Source organism: Nannospalax galili, unplaced genomic scaffold (assembly GCF_000622305.1).
Source record: "Nannospalax galili isolate Female #2095 unplaced genomic scaffold, S.galili_v1.0 scaffold128, whole genome shotgun sequence".
Lineage (NCBI taxonomy): Eukaryota > Metazoa > Chordata > Mammalia > Rodentia > Spalacidae > Nannospalax > Nannospalax galili.
This window is the reverse complement of record NW_008360322.1, coordinates 2,047,409-2,064,721: the sequence shown is the minus strand read 5'-3', so window position 1 is coordinate 2,064,721 and position 17,313 is coordinate 2,047,409. Positions and strand designations below refer to the sequence as shown.

Sequence of the window (17,313 nt, the reverse complement as noted above, 5' to 3'; positions counted from 1 at the left end):
TTAGTTTGACACCAAATTTGGGTTTTCTTTCTTTTTCTTCCCTCCTTTGCCTTTCCCTATCCTCCCCCCCCCCCTTCCTTTGCTTCCCCCCCCCTCCTTCCCCCCTTCCCCCCCCCCCGCCCCAGAAAAGGGCAGAAGAGCCTCTCCCTTCTGGTAAGATGGATAGCCACTTCAAGTCTGCTTCTCATTTTGGGCCTCTGAGCTGCTTATGAAAATGCTGCCTGGACTCATGTGTCTGGTGCTGCTAGAGCTACCTTCAAACCCTCCAATTCTTCAAGTGTCAAAGTTGGACATTTTTCTTATTTGACATTAAAATATCCCTAGCTAGCAATCATGACATATTGGGGTCAGGACCATATGTTCAATGACTAGGAAAGGCCACTGGTTTTTGGCTATCCTTACTGACTTCTCCAAGTGGGTCATGTTTCTCATTTTCTGTCTCTCTAAAACTATATGTCTATAAAGTTATAGCCTCTGAAATCATAGCTCTGCCACTTCCTAGCTAGGTGATCTGTGAGAAGCTACTTTTCTGGGATGCACAGTCCCTGTTATAAAGCGGTGATAGTAAGTGTATATACCCCCTGCTCCCCCATGAAGACCCGTGACAATCCATTGCTTATTGTAGTGCAGTGCATACATACTTAGCTCTTGTGGCTGTGGTGGAAATGATAATGACTCTGCTCACTGCAGAGCTTTCTCCTACAGTAAGTGCCAAGCGGAGAAGTACTTTATAAACAGAGCATTAGTAGCCGTAGATGGGAGCACTGAAAGAATGTAAAAGAGGTTCTTAAGTATAGGCTCAAGTGTTGTGAAAACACTGTCCAGGAATCCCTAGAGCTTCTTGGCCTGCTGGTGCTTTTCCTCTCTTGACATTTATGCCCAAAGCTCAGGATCTGGGAAAACACTGATCCAAGTATTGGCAAGTCTTAGGAAAGTAAGGTGGGGATATTCTTTTTCAAGACTGGTAATGAACTAACAAGTCACAGTACTGATTGCTTAAAAATTTTAGCCGGGCGTGGTGGGGCATGCCTTTGATCCCAGCATTAGGGAGGCAGAGGCAGGCGGATCTCTGAGTTCAAGGCCAGCCTGGTCCACATAGTGAGTTCCAGGACAGCTGGGGCCAAAGGGAGACGCTGTCTCAAAAAGACCAAAAAAAAAATTTTTTTTTAAAATTTTGTGTGTGTTCATGTGCACATTTGCATCACGTTCTGTGTTTTCCTCTGTTATTCTCCGTTTTACTTTTGAGGCAGGGTCTGTCATTGAACTTAGAGCACAGATTTGGGTAGACTGGCTAGCCAGTAAACCCTAGGGATCCTCCTGTGTTTACCAGTGCTGGCATTATAGATGTGCACTGTGCCCCACTTTTTTTTAACAAGGGTGCTAGGGATCCTCTCTCAGGTCACTCACACAGCAGTCCTTTACTGACTCAGCCATCTCCTCAACCCGTGAATTTTTCTTTTGAATTTGTTCCTATTTTGTCCCAGCTATAATGTTGTCAATTCCTCTTGTGCCCAGAAACTGCCCGTAGATGCCCATCATGATAGAAGGCATAACATGGGTGCAGGAAAGCATGACAGGCTACCATCTGTGTCTCGGATGACATTGTACTGCAGGGAAACTCTTCGTGTGCTGCATAACCATTTCTCTCATGTAGAAAAGGTGCCCCCCTTGGTGAATTCCTCTGCATGGTGCAGTGTAGGGCAGTGTGTGTGGGGTGGGAGCTTTGCTTTGTAGCTGCTGGAGGAGGACCATCTGGAGGCGAGAAGGGAGCTTTGGTTAATGGGTGAGGGAGGACCTGGGATGTGCCTGAGAACAATAAAGACCATCTCTGTTTCTCTGTATAACTTGAGGCTTTGTCTAATGATCAAAGAGGAGGAAGTGGTGTATATTTCAGCTGGTGTTTTGAAGTTGGTAAGCAGTTTGGTTTGCTGAGGAATGGGAACCTTCAGAGGGATGAGACCAACCTTGACATGTCCTAACCCTAAGCTTAGCTAGTCTCTTCAACCTGGTATTTTGGGTGGTAGAGTTGTTGATACCTTTGACTCCAGTGCCTGCTTCCCCACAGGGACACTCCTCTGGTGATGTTTCCATGGTTGTGGTGTTAACTACCACCTCTAAAGCCGTGGTCTCACAAATTAACTTCAGCCCGGGTCTGCCTAAATGCACAACAGGTGAAAGGTAAAGCACAGGCCCTGGTTAATGTGAAGCCTTTTTGTAGCCACTGTTCTTCCTCCTGCAGTTCAGAGCTCCCGCCATGCCTCTCCCTGTAGGGTTCTCCCTCATCTGTGTAGCAGCTCATCCAGACCAACCACACCTGTCCTTTTCTTAAATCCCAGTTAAAGCCAAATATACCATGGGATACTGCTACTTGGTCAAAATACTTCAAGTGAAGCAATATGGTACAGAATTATTTCTGTTTCATCATGCATGTGTTCCTTCCTTTTCTTCATTTAAAAAGATAAATCTAGGGGCTGGGGGATGGCTCAGTTGATAAAGTGCTTGCTGTGCAGGTATGAGGACCTGAGTTCAGATCCTAAGCATTCAAGTAAAAAACTGGGTGTGGTGGCATGTGTCTACAGTCCCAGAGTCTGGGGGCTTGTTAGTAAGCCAGTCTAGCTGAATCAGTGAGAGACCCTGTCTCAAAAAATGTGAAGAGCAATTGAGGAGGATAGTTAGCTGACATCATCCTCTGCCCTCTATATGCATCATGCATGCACTCACACACATACACAGAGCTGAATCTATACTTTGAGAGACATGTTGCCTTCCATACAACAAAACCCTCATGGTTTGATGGTGCATGATATCAGTTCTGATATCAAAAAGCATCCTAGTATTGACAATTAGTGTCACTAAATGCATACTACCCATTGATACTCTGATTAATGAAAAATAAAATTGTTAGAACTCATGAGAAGAGTAACCTAGTACCTCTAACCTCATGAGAGTGTCTTTCCAAATTAGAAATGAGTATGTTGTATTTAAGGATAGGGACTTGTTTCCAGTTGAAGTTCAAGGGAATTATTCCTCATAATAATATTTTATATATAGTAGTGCCCTACATGCTAAAAAGAAACCTTTATTATACAGATAGGGAACTCCAAGCATTTAAAGTTGAAATTTCATTTGCAGCTGACAGAAATATGTTAATTGCTTTTCTTGGGTGAATGATTCTTAATCCAGTAGGAATGATAGAGTTTTAAAATTCATTTGACTAATTTGAGTGTTGTTTTTTTTTTTAAATGTCAGAGTTCATTTGTTCCTATATGGAGCTAATAAGGTATTCCAATCAAGTTTGGGTTACTGGGCAGACTTTATTCAAAATATGACACTATGACATTCCTCAGTCGTAAAATGAACTTTACATCCAAGCAACCCGACCGTAATGCTTTGGTGATTCAGAGCCCCCTTACCCATGAAGCTTCTGTGCTTCAGCCTTTTCATTGCTTTCTAATGAGTCCAGCTGAAGACTACTGGGCTTTTCCCTTATGTATCCACCCTTAGGTTAGAAATAAATTGAGGAGAAATATAAAATTGCTTTTAAAATGTACCACAACATATTAATCAATAATTAATAGGAAAAGATCAGTTTAAGAAGCAAAAAAATTTTTGTGCTGTGGATGAAAACACAGCCTTTGTAAATACTTCATCACTGAGCTATCCCTCTAGCCTCCTCCCAAACATGTTCAAGAATAGCACTTTGCAGGGCTGGAGAGATGGCTCAGTGGTTAAGAACATTGACTGTTCTTGCAGAAGACATGGGTTCAAATCCCAGCACCCACATGGCAGCTAACAACTGTTCGTAACTCCAGTTCCAGGGGATCTGACAGCCTCTTCTGTCCTCCATGGGTGTTGCATGACATGGGTGCATTTACTTACATGCAGGCATAACACTCATAAAATAAAAGTAATAAATAAAATATAAAAAAAATAGCACTTTGCATGTTTTTGGGGGGCAAGGGGGGTCATTTCCCTGCTTATAACCTTTGATGTGAAGTTATCCAGTCTCTTAGCCCTTGTTGACCTCTGTAGCTGCAGTCATCTCATCAGGTGTTAATAGGTCAAGGTACCTGGTGTCTCTGGACTTCCTAATACCATATTTGCTTCTACTGGTTATCCCATTGATAACCACAACCTTGGTCATCTACCTCCTGTTCATCCTGTACAACTTAGTTCATGTTTTACTTCCCCTAGAAAACATGTCCTGATGTTCCTATCTCACCTAGGTTTTAGCCCTTCTCCTATGTACCCACTGCCTTGGGCATCACTGTATTATGAGAGTTAATGCACTGTCCAGGCTGTGGCCTTGTATGTCTTATCAGAGTGGCTATTGATCACCGATGATACTAGCATCTGTGTAGTGCCTCATTGTGGCTGTTTGCCTTAGTGTAGTCCCACGAGATAGGTCCTGTCTCCAGGGGCACTTGGCAGTGAGAAATGGAAGCTCACAGTAGAATCTTATACAAGGTTCTATATCTAGTAGGTGTCAGGGCATGGTTTAAACAGGAGCCTGATTCCAGAAGTCTCTACTGCATGTACAGTGCATACCGCTTTCTCAAATCATGCATAGTCATGGCCTTCAGGGCTGGGGTTTGGTATGTAGGTTGGTAGGTGACAGTGAGTTGATAGGCATTGGAGATGGTGTCCAGATTTCTGGGAGGTTTATGCTGATTACTGATAGCTGAGATTGGGCATCTCATAGCAAAATCCAATCTGTGGGGACCAGTGAGTCCTGATTTGGATTCATCATTTGAAATGGCTGGTGAGGAGCTGTGCAGTATGCTGTTGGCTGTTAAGGCATAGACAGAGGCTAGGATTTGGGAATCTTGGTTTCATGGTTCTTTACTCACAATGCAGATAGCTGATGACTGAGGCTGTTCTACTTGATTCTCTCCACAGTAGACACGTTACTTCCTGTATCATCTGTGAAGCAGCATGGGGTAATCCATGTGGTACACTGTGGACTCAATGCAGGTCAAAGCACCATAGCCTGTTCCTTCTAAACATTTTAGGTTGTATATACAATAAACACATTTATGGCTTAGGATCTGCCTCAAAAGCAGTTTCTGAATTTTAAGTCATGTTTTTAAATTTTTTTCTTGAATAAAAATCTGTTTAGTTTATCACATTGTGTCAATGAGTCCACCTTTGACTCTCAAAGAAATGGTAGAAGGAAAGAAAGAGTAAGTTAAGCAGTTGTGATTGTAATAGAAACACGTGTTTCTAAAAACTTGGAAGATCAATGAGTCAACAGTCTGGTCATTTTGCTATCAGGTAACATTTTGGCTTTTTTTTTTTTTTTTTTTTCAGTTAGAATGACTTTAAAGGATTCATACTGAATTTTTATGGTGTTATTTTTGTGTTTCTTCAAGTTTTGTTGATATATATTTTTTAAACTTTTAAAAAATTTAATTTTTTTTATTATTTTTTTATGTGTATGTGTATATTGCCTGCATGTAGGTAAGTGCACCTGTGTCGTGCAATGCCCGCGGAAGAGAGAAGAGGCTGTCGGATCCCCTGGAACTGGAGTTACAGACAGTTGTTAGCTGCCATGTGGGTGCTGGCATTTGAACCTGGGTCTTCTGCAAGAACCAGTCAGTGTTCTTAACTGCTGAGTCATCTCTCCAGCCCCTGATATATATTTTTAAAACCTTTCTTCTTAAACTCTAAGTGTCAATCTTATATGCCACATATAATTGCCTATGGAATATTTAGCTTTAAAATCTTCATTTTTGTAAATAATGCACCTGTATAACTTTCTGTTCTCTTATCTAGCACTCCTCTTTCATCTGTAGGAGATACATCCAAAGACCCCCAGTGGATGCCTGAAATCATGGCTAGTACTGACATACAATGTATTTTTTCTTGTGAGTACATATCTATGACCAAGTATGACTTATAGATTAGGCACAATAAGAGATTAACAACAGTAACTAATAAGAAAATTGAGCAATATATTGTAATAAAAGTAATTCATCTTATAAATTATTTACTTCTGGAATTTTCCACTTAATATTTAAAACGTGTGTGTGTGTGTGTGTGTGTGTGTGTGTGTTTCTTACATGCCACAGCTTGAGTGTGGAGGTCAGAGGACAACTTGGGGGTATCAGCTTCCCCCCTTTGCCCTTCCATCATGATCAATTCCTGGGGATTGAACTTCTTACCAAGTTTGGTGTGCCATCTTGCTTTTTGGAACTGAAGTTGGGTAGGGGTAACTGGAGCTGCAGAAAGCAAAGCTGTGATAGGAGGCATACTATCACTTTAAGGGGAGAGAAGGGTAAAGAAAAAGAGAAAGGGAAGAGAGAAGGGGAAGGGGTAGGAGCAAGGCTGGACCAAGAAAACGTGCTTCAGTGAAGCAACCAAGGGTGTATTCAGAGTTAGCTTCTGTATTACAGAGTTAAAAACAAGGATAGCTTGAGGCCTGGGCGTGGTCTTTGTAAAGTCATCTGAAGACTACAAAGGTCAGTTTAAAAAAGACGGAACACAGAGGCTATATAATAAATTGGGACCATCTGTTCTACCCAGGTCTGCTCACTTAAGCATTTTCCCTTTGCTTAGAAACACCTTTCAAAGGGTGAAGGAAGCTGCAGGTGTGAGGAGGCATCAGCGGAGGAGACCAGCAGGCCAGGTGGCTTCAGAACCAGCCTGGGCTGCTGACCAGTTTCCATCCTGGTTACCCTTAGGGACCTTGATTAACTGTGGCTACTGTGGCCTTAACGTTCTGATCCATGGGGAGTGGGAGGAGGTGTTGAATTTAAACCACCAAGTGAAACTAATGTTGTTTTGAAAATATATTTTGCTTGAACATCTAATAATGTGTTACTCTCTTCTTACATATGACTCTCCAGGTGGCCTAATATTACTGTTTTTTTGCAATTTCTTCTGTGAATCAATATAATCTTTGTGCCCACGTGTGTGTGTGTGTGTGTGTGTGTGTGTGTGTGTGATGAGATTCAAACCTTGGGCCTGGCACACCGTCAGAATGCTCTGTACCACTGAGCTACAACCCCAACCGCTGTGAACCACCCTAATGTAAGAAGCCTAATCCCTGGAGCACAGTGGAGTCTTTTCTAATCATGGGAGCTCCTGAGTTATATTTTCTGGCTAAAAAAATATTACCATTATGAATTGCTGGTGTGTCTCTATTTTAATGGTGACTTCCTATAAATAACAAGATTATTACTTGGAAATTTCCTATTTGAACTGTGTTGCTAAGTACAACTCTACAGTTAAAGGCCTTATTTTTGTTTCAAGTGGCTACAAATCGGAATCTAGAACAATGTTTAACCTACTGACTTGGCAAACCATGCGATGGAATCAGTTCATCTGGGGGAATCACAGTAACTATTTTTGTAGCAGAATGGAGGAGGGCCTGTTTGTAGCCTCTGGGTGTTCCTGTTTTTTCCTGTAAGGAGCTCATTAATCCATTTACCCACCCTGGATGACCCATTGGCTAGACTTGCTGGTCCCCAGGATGGTCTCAGGTTTTTGCTGCTTTCCGGAAGTGAGGGAAAGCTGTGTGAGTGAAGCCATCTGCAAGCTGGCCTTGTTTTTCTCTGTTCCCACTTCCCTGGCATGTTGAAAGCCAAGCTGGAAATCCAGGCATGGTGCAGGAGGTGTCAGAGCCTGCCTTTCTAGCCAGAAATGTCATTCAGTGTAAATTTTTCTTGAGCATAAGGAATAACATTCATTCAGTAATGAGTATTTATAAAAGTAGGGAGAGTAGATGGGAACTCAGATGATAAAAGCCTTCATACTTAGTGATTCTAGTAGCCCAGAAGGAGGCCTACTAGAGGGGATCGTAGTAGAAACCTGACCGTTTTAGTGATGGGAAATAGCTTCCAGAGCACTAATCTGGCCTCAATTTTATTAGCTTTCAAAGTATTTTTAGTCAAAATTAAATTATGCGTGCTCAGTACAGATGCTTCCTTACTGCTTTCCCTCTCTGCTAGAGAGCAAAGTTGCTTTGCTAAGAATTACACTGTCAGTAGTAAAGTAGAGGAAGAAACTGAGCATCTTCTTATGCCTGGAGTCTGATTTCTGCTTCCCTCTAATTACTGCTAAATGTTGTGACAGCTCTGAGGCTGTCATAGGAAGCAAGTTCTGCCCGTAGCATGATGGGAGGAAGTCCTGGTGTGGCCCTCTTTAGTCTTGGAAAGCCTCCACTCTGCTTCATACAGCTGTGTGAACAATGTTCAGCGATGTGTGTCGGAGGAGCTGGAATCTCTGAGCAGAGGTAAACCCTTCTCTTCCCTTGGATATCAGTCCGATGCACACTTAGGTCCCAAGAGGAGCCCATAACTAGGGTGGAATTAGGATTGCAGCTTGGTAGGCAGGCCTGGGAGATGAAGAAAGGCAATGGGGCAGGATTGCATTTCATGGCAGAGAGGCATAGCCTATCCAGAATGATGCCAGCTACTGTTGGTTTCAGCATCATTTATTACGAACAAGAAGATTCCTGCTCATCATTATCATGTCCATTTGCATTGTTATATTTCCCATGCTTAATATGATTTAATCATGAGAATGCATTTTTTGGTTGTTCCTTGCAGCTGATTCTGTTTGGCACCGCCAAGTGCCTACTCTGATCCATTTTCCGAAAATCATCTCATGTTTAGTGTATACAGGCTCAATTAAATGCCTTAAAATGGGACCATGCTCTGTTTCTCTTGTTTAAAGTTTGCCTCCCTACAAGCCTGCCATCCTCTTCAGCAGCTGGGCATGGCTGCAGCTCTGTCTTCTGCTGTCCCTCTATAATACCTAATACAGTATCAGAAATCAAAAAAGATCCAGTGGAGGAAGATACTATGCTGTAGAAGCATGGCTTGGAAAGAAGCACAGATACTTTGTAGAAAGTCCTCTATGATCTCAGAGCTCATCCATGAGCATCATCCCTGGGGTGGCGTTCAGAAACCCCTGAGTAAATAGGAAACTTTTGCTCTATAGTATGCTGGAGATGATAATGGGACTTTGCCTGCTAGAAGGGGAAAGGACACATATATTCCCAGCATTCCTGCTGTTTGTAGGAGCCACGCCTTGATTCTGTAATTGTTAATAAGTTTCCTATGGAGAAATTACTTTTCCCCCCACTCCAACAGGTTGTCTAGTGCCACTTTCAGCCCCTCCACACAGGTATAGAGATTCCTTTATTGTCCTTTCTATTACGGAGTTAGTAGTTCTCCTGTCTCAATTCAGTAATGTTATCACACTAGTGGAATGCTAATAATATGAACCACTAGCCATCTCTTTACTTGTCCTGTTCCTGCAGTTGCTGTGGTTAGTGACCCCAAGAATCAGGCACCATGTAGTTAGTCAGTAGTATTTTATTTGTGTGAGTCAGTGCTGCTTGCCCACTTGATAGGGATTTTATTAGCTTGCAATTGAACATTCAGATGGATTAGCAAAGTCAAAGCAACCTCACCAGATATGATAGAGTAATTCCTCAGAATTTATTCACAGAAGTGTCTCCTTTCAAATTAAGCATTATCACATTCATTTTTAGAAGAATTGTTACTGTATTTTATAGTAAGAATAGGCTCATAAATTCCAAAAAGCTAATAACATTTTGTTACTGGTGTTTCTAGAATCCTGATGCGTTTATTCCTGTTTCTCTATTAGCTGTTGGAAAGGGGAATGCATACTAACATGGACAAGTGTGTCCTGGTAATTACAAATCACTGAGAAAGGAATAATGATAATTTGCCATTAAGGATTTTTCTACCACTTGGTTATGAAAATGAGCATGATAGAGTCCAATTTTAAATCAAAGAAGGCAATTAAATTGCTTTTTACCTTTAATGTAACTCTGTTAGAGAAAGGGGAAGACTGATAGCCTTCTTGATAGTTGAGTCTCTCTCTCTCTCTCTCTCTCTCTCTCTCTCTCTCTCTGAGGTTCTTCTGAGATTAAAACAATATCCACATAGTGTTTATATGAATAATGGATAGACTTAAAAATCACACACAGAGCAGATACAGTCATTCCAGTGGAGTTTCTCTGTAAGAGACAACATAGTTGCATCACATTGAATGCTTTGTCCAAAGTCACATCAGGGCCCCAGATAACTAACTTTGCATTTCCCTTTAGGTACACACTAAACCAAACCAAGAACAACAAAAATTAAGAAAAAGAAAATGTAAGTAGGCTAAAGATAAACAACAATCTGTAATTTAAAATTTTATTACATTTATTATTTATTTGTGTGTGTGTGTGTATGTGCACATATGCAAGCACACATGCCAGGACATGTGTGTTGAAGATAACTTGCTTGAATTAGTTCTTTCCTTCTACCATGTGAGTTCCAGGGATTGAACTCAGGCCATCAGGCTTGGCTACAAGCACCTTTACCTGCTGAGCCACTTGCTGGCCCAACAAGGTATAGTTTTTAATGTAGAAAATTGTGTTGAAAGTAATTATCTTTGTTAAGTTGATTAGTCATCTTTGATTATACTAATATTCTTTCTTGAATTTCTGTTAATGAACAATCTCTGTTTACCCAGGAATTTCAGTACAAAAGCTTCATTCCTTCTGAGCAAACAAGGATGGTTGGTCAATATGGTGGTTTGAATGAGAAATGTTCCCCATAGGCTTAAGCATTTGAACATTTGGTCTCAGCCGGTGGTATTGTTTGGGGTGGTCATATACCTTTAGGAGGTGGAGCCTTGATGGAAGAAGCACATCACTGGGGATGGGCTTTGTTAGTTCATAGCCTGGTCTTAATTGTAGGCTATGAACTGTTTTGTGTTTACTGTTGAAGATGTGATCTCTTGACTTCCAGCTCCTGCCACTTGTACCATGCCTTCCCACCATGATGGACTCTTATCCCTCTGGACACTTAGGTCAAAATAAACTCTTTCTTCTATAAGTTGCTTTTGGTCATGGTATTTTATCACAGCAACAGAAAACTAACTAATACAGTCACTTTATTTCTGTTGGATATCGGGTTTGTTTCAAAAGTTCTTACTAGGAAACTTCACTAAAGCAGGATAACTGATCATAAGACACTTTTTGTTCTGTTTCTAATTTGTGATACTGTGGACTGAATTGAAGGTCTAACACGCTTGTGACAATCGCTCCATTACTGAGTTATATCTCCAGGCTTTTCCTTTTCTTTCTTTTCTCCCTTCACTTTGAGACAGGATCTCACTAAGTTCCCCAGGCTGGACTTGAACTCACTTTTAGATGATCTTAGAATTTGAAACCTTGCAGTCTCAGCCTTCTGACAGTTGGGATTATATTACCAGGCCAGCTTTTCTCAGCTTTTGAAGCAGAGACTCTGTTACCACATTCTTACCTTACCTAGTAACCTAAAAGCCTTTATCAGAAAATATGAAACATTTTCATATGTCTTATGACATAAAAGGAGTCAGGGAGAAATGGGGTGAGTGCAAGATAATGGTATCTCCAAAGTCTGGAAATTATTTATTTTTTATGTGTATGGGTGTTTACCTGCATCTAAGTGCACCATGTGCATTCAATGCCTGTGAAGGCCAGAAGAGGGTGTTGGATCCCCTGGAATTGGAGTTACACATGGTGGTTAGCTGCCATGTGTATGCTGGGAACTAAATCCTGGTCCTCCGGAAGAGCACCCAGTGCTCTTAACTGCTGAGCCATCTCTGACTCTGTAATTTTTTTTTTTTAGTCTTTTTGAGACAGGGTCTCCCAGTAGCCCCAGCTGGCCTAGAACTCACCATGTAGACCAGGCTGGCCTTGAACTCACAGAGATCCACGTGCCTCTGCCTCCCGAGGAATGCTGGAATTAAAGGCCTGCACTACCACGCCTGGCCTGATTCTGTAATTTTTAATCACAGGGGTCAGCCTTTAGGATTTAGGTTGAGGGCTTTATTTTCTTTATCCTTTATTTTGTATGATTCTCCTTTCTTATAAACACTTGAATGAATTTGTTGTATGCCCATGTAAATTTTGGAAAATTCTATCGGTGAAAAGTGGAGTCCAGCCACATAAATCAGCACACCCACCCTCCTCCTTTCCCCATCATGTTGGAAGCTTACGTGAACAATGCTCATGTTCAGGCAGACTGGCATCAATGATCAAACGATGAATAGCCATTGTCTATTAATAAAGATCCCGTGTGTGTGCATGAGTATGTGTGGTAGGGAGGCCAGAGACAACTTTGGGTGTTGTTCATCAAGTGCCATCCACTGTTTTTGTCTTTGAGACATGGTCTTTCACTGGCCTAGATTTGCCAAGGAGGCTGGGCTAGAGATCAGCTAGTTTTAGGGACTCACCTTTCTCCATGTCTCCAGTGCTGGGATTATAAAACAGGCATTCATAGCCATGCTTGGATTCTTTTTTTTAATCACAAGTATCAAAGTCAGATCCTCATGCTTTAAAATTTTTTAAAATGTATTTATTATTTATTTGTGTGAATAAGTGTATGTACAAATATGCATGTGTGAAAGGACAACTTGCCAAGAGTTATGTCTCTGCTTCTACCATGTGGTTCCTAGGGATCAAACACAGGTCACTGGACTTGACAGGAAATGCCTTTACCCACTGAGTCATCTTGCTAGCTCATTTATTTTATTTTATTAAAATTTTTTTCATTACCTACTCTTAGATCTATTACATTTCTGGGACTGGAGAGATGACTCAGCAGTTTAAGAGCACTGGATGCTCTTGCAGAATACCTGGGTTCTATTCCCAGTACCCATATGGCAGCTAACAACTGTCTATAACTCCAGTTCCGGGGGATCCGACACCCTCTTCTGATCTCCGCAGGCATTGCACGACATGGGTACACCTACCTCCATGCAGGCAATACACTCGTACACGTAACATAAAAATAATAAATAAGGGGCTGGAGAGATGGCTCAGCAGTTAAGAATAGTGGTTGTTCTTGCAGAAGACCCGGGTTCAAATCCCAGCACCCACATAGCAGCTAACAACTGTCCTAACTCCAGCTCCAGGGGATCCGACAGCCTCTTCTGTTCTCCACAGGCATTGCATGACACGGGTGCAGTTACCTACATTGCAGGCAATACACGCATACACATAAAAAATTTTTTTTAAATAATAAAATATTAAAAAAAGAACTATTACATTTCTAACCACTAGTTTTAAAGAAAGGATAAATTGAACTTGCTAAAGAAGAAATGTTTTTTTCTTATTTTCTCTTGAACAAGTCATAAAAACAAAATTTTCTAGTGGCAACATGATAAAAATATGTAGTCTGGCTCTTTGGGTGCCCTTGGTGTCCTTTTCTTCTTTAACATCCTAAAATCTGTCGGGAATGAAAAGAAATTAGGTCCCACAGCTCAGCCCTCCCAGGTCTTCTCTTGGGACACTCTCTTATGCTCACTTCCTTTGTGGGTAGGTTTACAGTTAAGTTTCATATGTTTTATATGTTTCAGAATTTCAAGAATGTGGCTCTCCCTTGGACAAAATGTGTGGTTTTGTTTGGTGCTAAACTGTGTCTTCTGTTCCTTGCTTTAGGATGGAATCCAGCCATGTGAAAATCAAAGCAGTGTGCCAGTGGGGCGCTCTCTGCTCCCCTTCCAGTAATCATCTTTATTGCCGTTCCCTTCTCTGATTGCTGCTCTGACATTTCCATGAAAATTACCCTGGGCAGCTGAACTAGATAAATTAGTCCCTTTCTTAACAAATAAAAACCATTGACATTTTGGCAGTGCTTAACTCATTAACTGTATTAGCCAGGAGTCCCGCTTTTAGACAGGCTGCACCCTGAGCATGTGACTGCAGGTTGGGAAAGATAAAGACCTAATGCTCCTAATTAGCAAGCTTAATAAATGGCAAACAGTTTGTGGGAGTCCCTGAATCACATTAATCAGATTTAGAAAGCTACCACATTTTAATCATTTGTTTCACCGTGACTGTGAAAAAAAAAAACAACACAGCATCTTATTTTAGAGGTAGAGATGCTCCTCTGAGGTGTACACAGCAGTAGCTGAATTCAAGAGATTGTCTAACCATTTCTTGTCATCCAGGATTTCTGAAACAGCTTCTAGTGAAGAGCTCATTGGTATCTGATCCCCCACAGTAGAACCTGTTGGATGCGAAAGGCCCGTTCCCCACCTGGAGAGAGATTGCTGGGCTTTGAACCACGGGAAAACCTTGCCTGTTGTTTTTAAGCTGCCTCCCTAGGTTGCAAAGCTGGCCTGGCTTGTTTCTTCACCATGGTTCTTAGTCTCCCAGCCTTTTATTTCCAAGGCTGCCTTCTCTCCTCATTAGAAAAAATTTTTATTATTTTTATTTTATGTGTATGAGTAAGTGTATTGTCTGTATGTATGTAAGTACACCCATGTTGTGCAGTGCCATCAGAGGTCAGAAAAGGGTGTTGGATTCCCTGGAACTAGAGTTATAGACAGTTGTTAGTCACCATGTGGGTGCTGGGAACTGAACACCGGTTCTCTGCAAGAGCAGTCAGTGCTTTTAACCTCTGAGCCATCTCTCCAGACCATCTCTTTCTCATTTTTGCTGCCATTTATTCTTTTATCTGTTTGGAATGTTTGCCTCTCAACTTTGAGTTAAGTAAGTTTGGCCTTCATAGGTCACATTAGTCTTCATTCATCTTCCTGTCCTCTGTCTTGCACTAAGCAGTCAGAATGCTATTGAGTAAAATTGCTGACTCCTCCAGGGTGATGTCTTTTTTTAAAAATTATTTTTATTTTATGTGTATAAATGTTTTACCTGCATGTATGTAACTGCATCATGTGTATACAGTGCTCATAGAGGCCACAAGAGGGCATCAGATCCCCTTTAATTGGCATTAACAATGGTTGTGAGTCAACATGTGCACGTTGTGAACTGAACCCAGGTCCTCTCCAAGAGCAGCCAGTACTCTTAATTGCTGAGCCATCTCTCCAGCCCCCTGCAAGGTGGTGCATCTTAACTGATGATTCTTTTCCTCTTAAGTCCAGTGTTTAGACCTTTTAAAAACCAGTTAAAAGTAGTTTCTAGATCATCAAAGATTTACTAGCAGCTTTTTGTTACAAATCCACTTCCAAAACTTAAAAAAATTTGGTTTTGCCAATTGCTTCTGGAACTGAATGATTCAGCTCTGTTACTATAACTAAATACCTAAGGTAGCTAACTTCATCAGAGAAGAGGCTCATTTAGCTCACAGATTCAGAGGCTTACTATCCAAATGGCACAATGAAGGCTGTGGTAGGGTTTCATGGGAGGTGGTGGCTGGTGGAGCTCAAGGGAGAAGGATCCAAAGAAAGCTAGGTGGGGCTAAGCTTGCTCCTTTTACAACACTCCTCACCTAAGAACTACTGAAGGGGTCAGGCAAGAAATGTGTCACAACGCAATTGTGGGCATCGTAAGAGGAATCATTTCCCAAACCCCCACCTGTCTTCCCAATAGTGTTTATATCAGAGTAAATAGTGAACCATTATTTCTAGGTGTTGGTGTCTTATTTAATAGCCAGTAAATAGAATGACACTGTGTAACAATGTCCTAGAACAGCACACAGAAGACATGACTTTGATTCACCATTGTAGCTGTTGTTTCACCCTCACTGGGAGACAGGAAATAAACATGTCTTCTTGATAGCCAAGAATGGGGTCAGCCTATTGTGCTAGGTGCTCAGAGAAGCAGCATGATCTGGACTGGCTAAGGGAAACTGAGGAAGGGGGAGACATCCTGAAGGTTTTCCCATAAACAGGAAGAAAGTACTTCTGGTGCTGCTGCTGTTGTGTATGCTGGTGATCAGGGAGAGTGAGTCATGAGGTATGACCAGATGAAGTGCAGAAGAGACAACACTGGTCCTCTGTCCATGTGTGGCTTACATACCAAGACAGCTGCTCCTGCAAAACAATTGCCATTTCAGCAGCTCCCAGTGTGGGAGAATGTGCTTTGTAGAGGAGTTTCAGACCTCTGGGGTGGCATTGTTTCAGCAAGCCAGCTTTGCAGAGGTAAGGTCTGGGTTAAGAATGAGGCCTGTCGCTAACTGTGACAGTTGGTGGGTGAGAAGCCTTGAGAGAGGAGGGAGCAAGACTGAGGCAAAGATGTAGCTGGGGTGCAGTTTTTAGTTTTTCTTTGCATTCTACTAATTTCATTCTAATTTAAGATAAATTCTTAAGACTTTTTAACATTTAAAAAATTTTGTTCTAGTGGGTTACATAAAGCTGTTTTCATGTTAAGTATATAATATACTTTGAACAAACACCCCCCATCTCTTTACTCTTTCTTCCCCCCCATTAGTCCCTTTTGTTGCCTTAGACCATTTGCTTTTTACATATACAGCTTTTGTATCTCTATAAAATCTAAGAACCACAATTGAGAGAAAACATGTAATATTTGTCTTTCTGAGACTGACTTAATTTGCTTAATATAATTACCTCCATTTGCATTAAAGATGGAAGTATGTTTAATAGCTTTATTGAGATATATTCTCTATGTACAATGTGCAGGTTGTGTTTTTTTTAAGCACATTTCAAGGGCCGTGTGGCCATCGCTATAATCTGATTTTAGAACATTTTCGTCATCCTCGAAGAACCCCATTAGCAACCATTCCCTGCCCCAGGGTAAGCATTTATCTACTTCTGTGCTATGAATTTTCCTATTCTGAAAGTTGTGTACTGTTGGCTTTCTGTATCCATGGATTCTGCATGTGTGGACTCAATCAACCACAGACCAAAAATATGCAGAAAAAAAATGCATCTGTACAGAACATGTTCAGACTTTCTCTTATTAGTCCCTAGACAATATAGTCCAACAACTATTTATCTGCTATTTAAATGCTATTGAGTATTACATATAATCCAAAGATTATATGTATATGGGAGAATATATAGGCGAGTATGCATATGTTACATGCAAATAGTGTAGCATTTTATATAAGGACTTGAATATTGGGGATTTTTTGGTACAACTGTGATACTTGGTCTTTTGCAATATTTAACTTCTTTCACCTTCATGTATTTTAGATACTTTTCTTGTTCCCGCAACAGAATTATCTGACAAAAGCAACTTAAGGAAGGAAGGGTTTATTTTGGTTTGCAGTTTGAGGGTGCAGTCTTATTTGGAAGGCCTGGCAGTAGGTTTATGAAGTGGCCGATCACGTTATACGGGCAGGCAGGAAGCAGAGAGGTGCAAACTGGTATTCGGCACACTTTCTCTTAGATACTTTTCTTGTTCCCGCAACAGAATTATCTGACAAAAGCAACTTAAGGAAGGAAGGGTTTATTTTGGTTTGCAGTTTGAGGGTGCAGTCTTATTTGGAAGGCCTGGCAGTAGGTTTATGAAGTGGCCGATCACGTTATACGGGCAGGCAGGAAGCAGAGAGGTGCAAACCGGTATTCGGCACACTTTCTCCTTTTTTTTTAACA

At 41.3% G+C, this 17,313-nt stretch overlaps 1 protein-coding gene across 3 annotated transcripts in view; it reads left to right on the top strand.

The window, feature by feature from the left end:
- The window catches only part of Mcc (MCC regulator of WNT signaling pathway), a 489,620-nt gene that overhangs the window by 225,825 nt on the left and 246,482 nt on the right, over window positions 1-17,313 (top strand). Inside the window, exon 1 of one of the 3 annotated variants that reach the window (XM_029559748.1) lies at window positions 15,817-15,897. The exons of the other annotated variants lie outside the window; for them this stretch is intronic. Within the exon in view, the coding sequence (XP_029415608.1) occupies window positions 15,832-15,897 (66 nt within the window). The 5' untranslated portion in view covers window positions 15,817-15,831. Of the gene's footprint in view, window positions 1-15,816; window positions 15,898-17,313 lie in introns of those variants that run through there. 3 annotated transcript variants of the gene reach the window in all.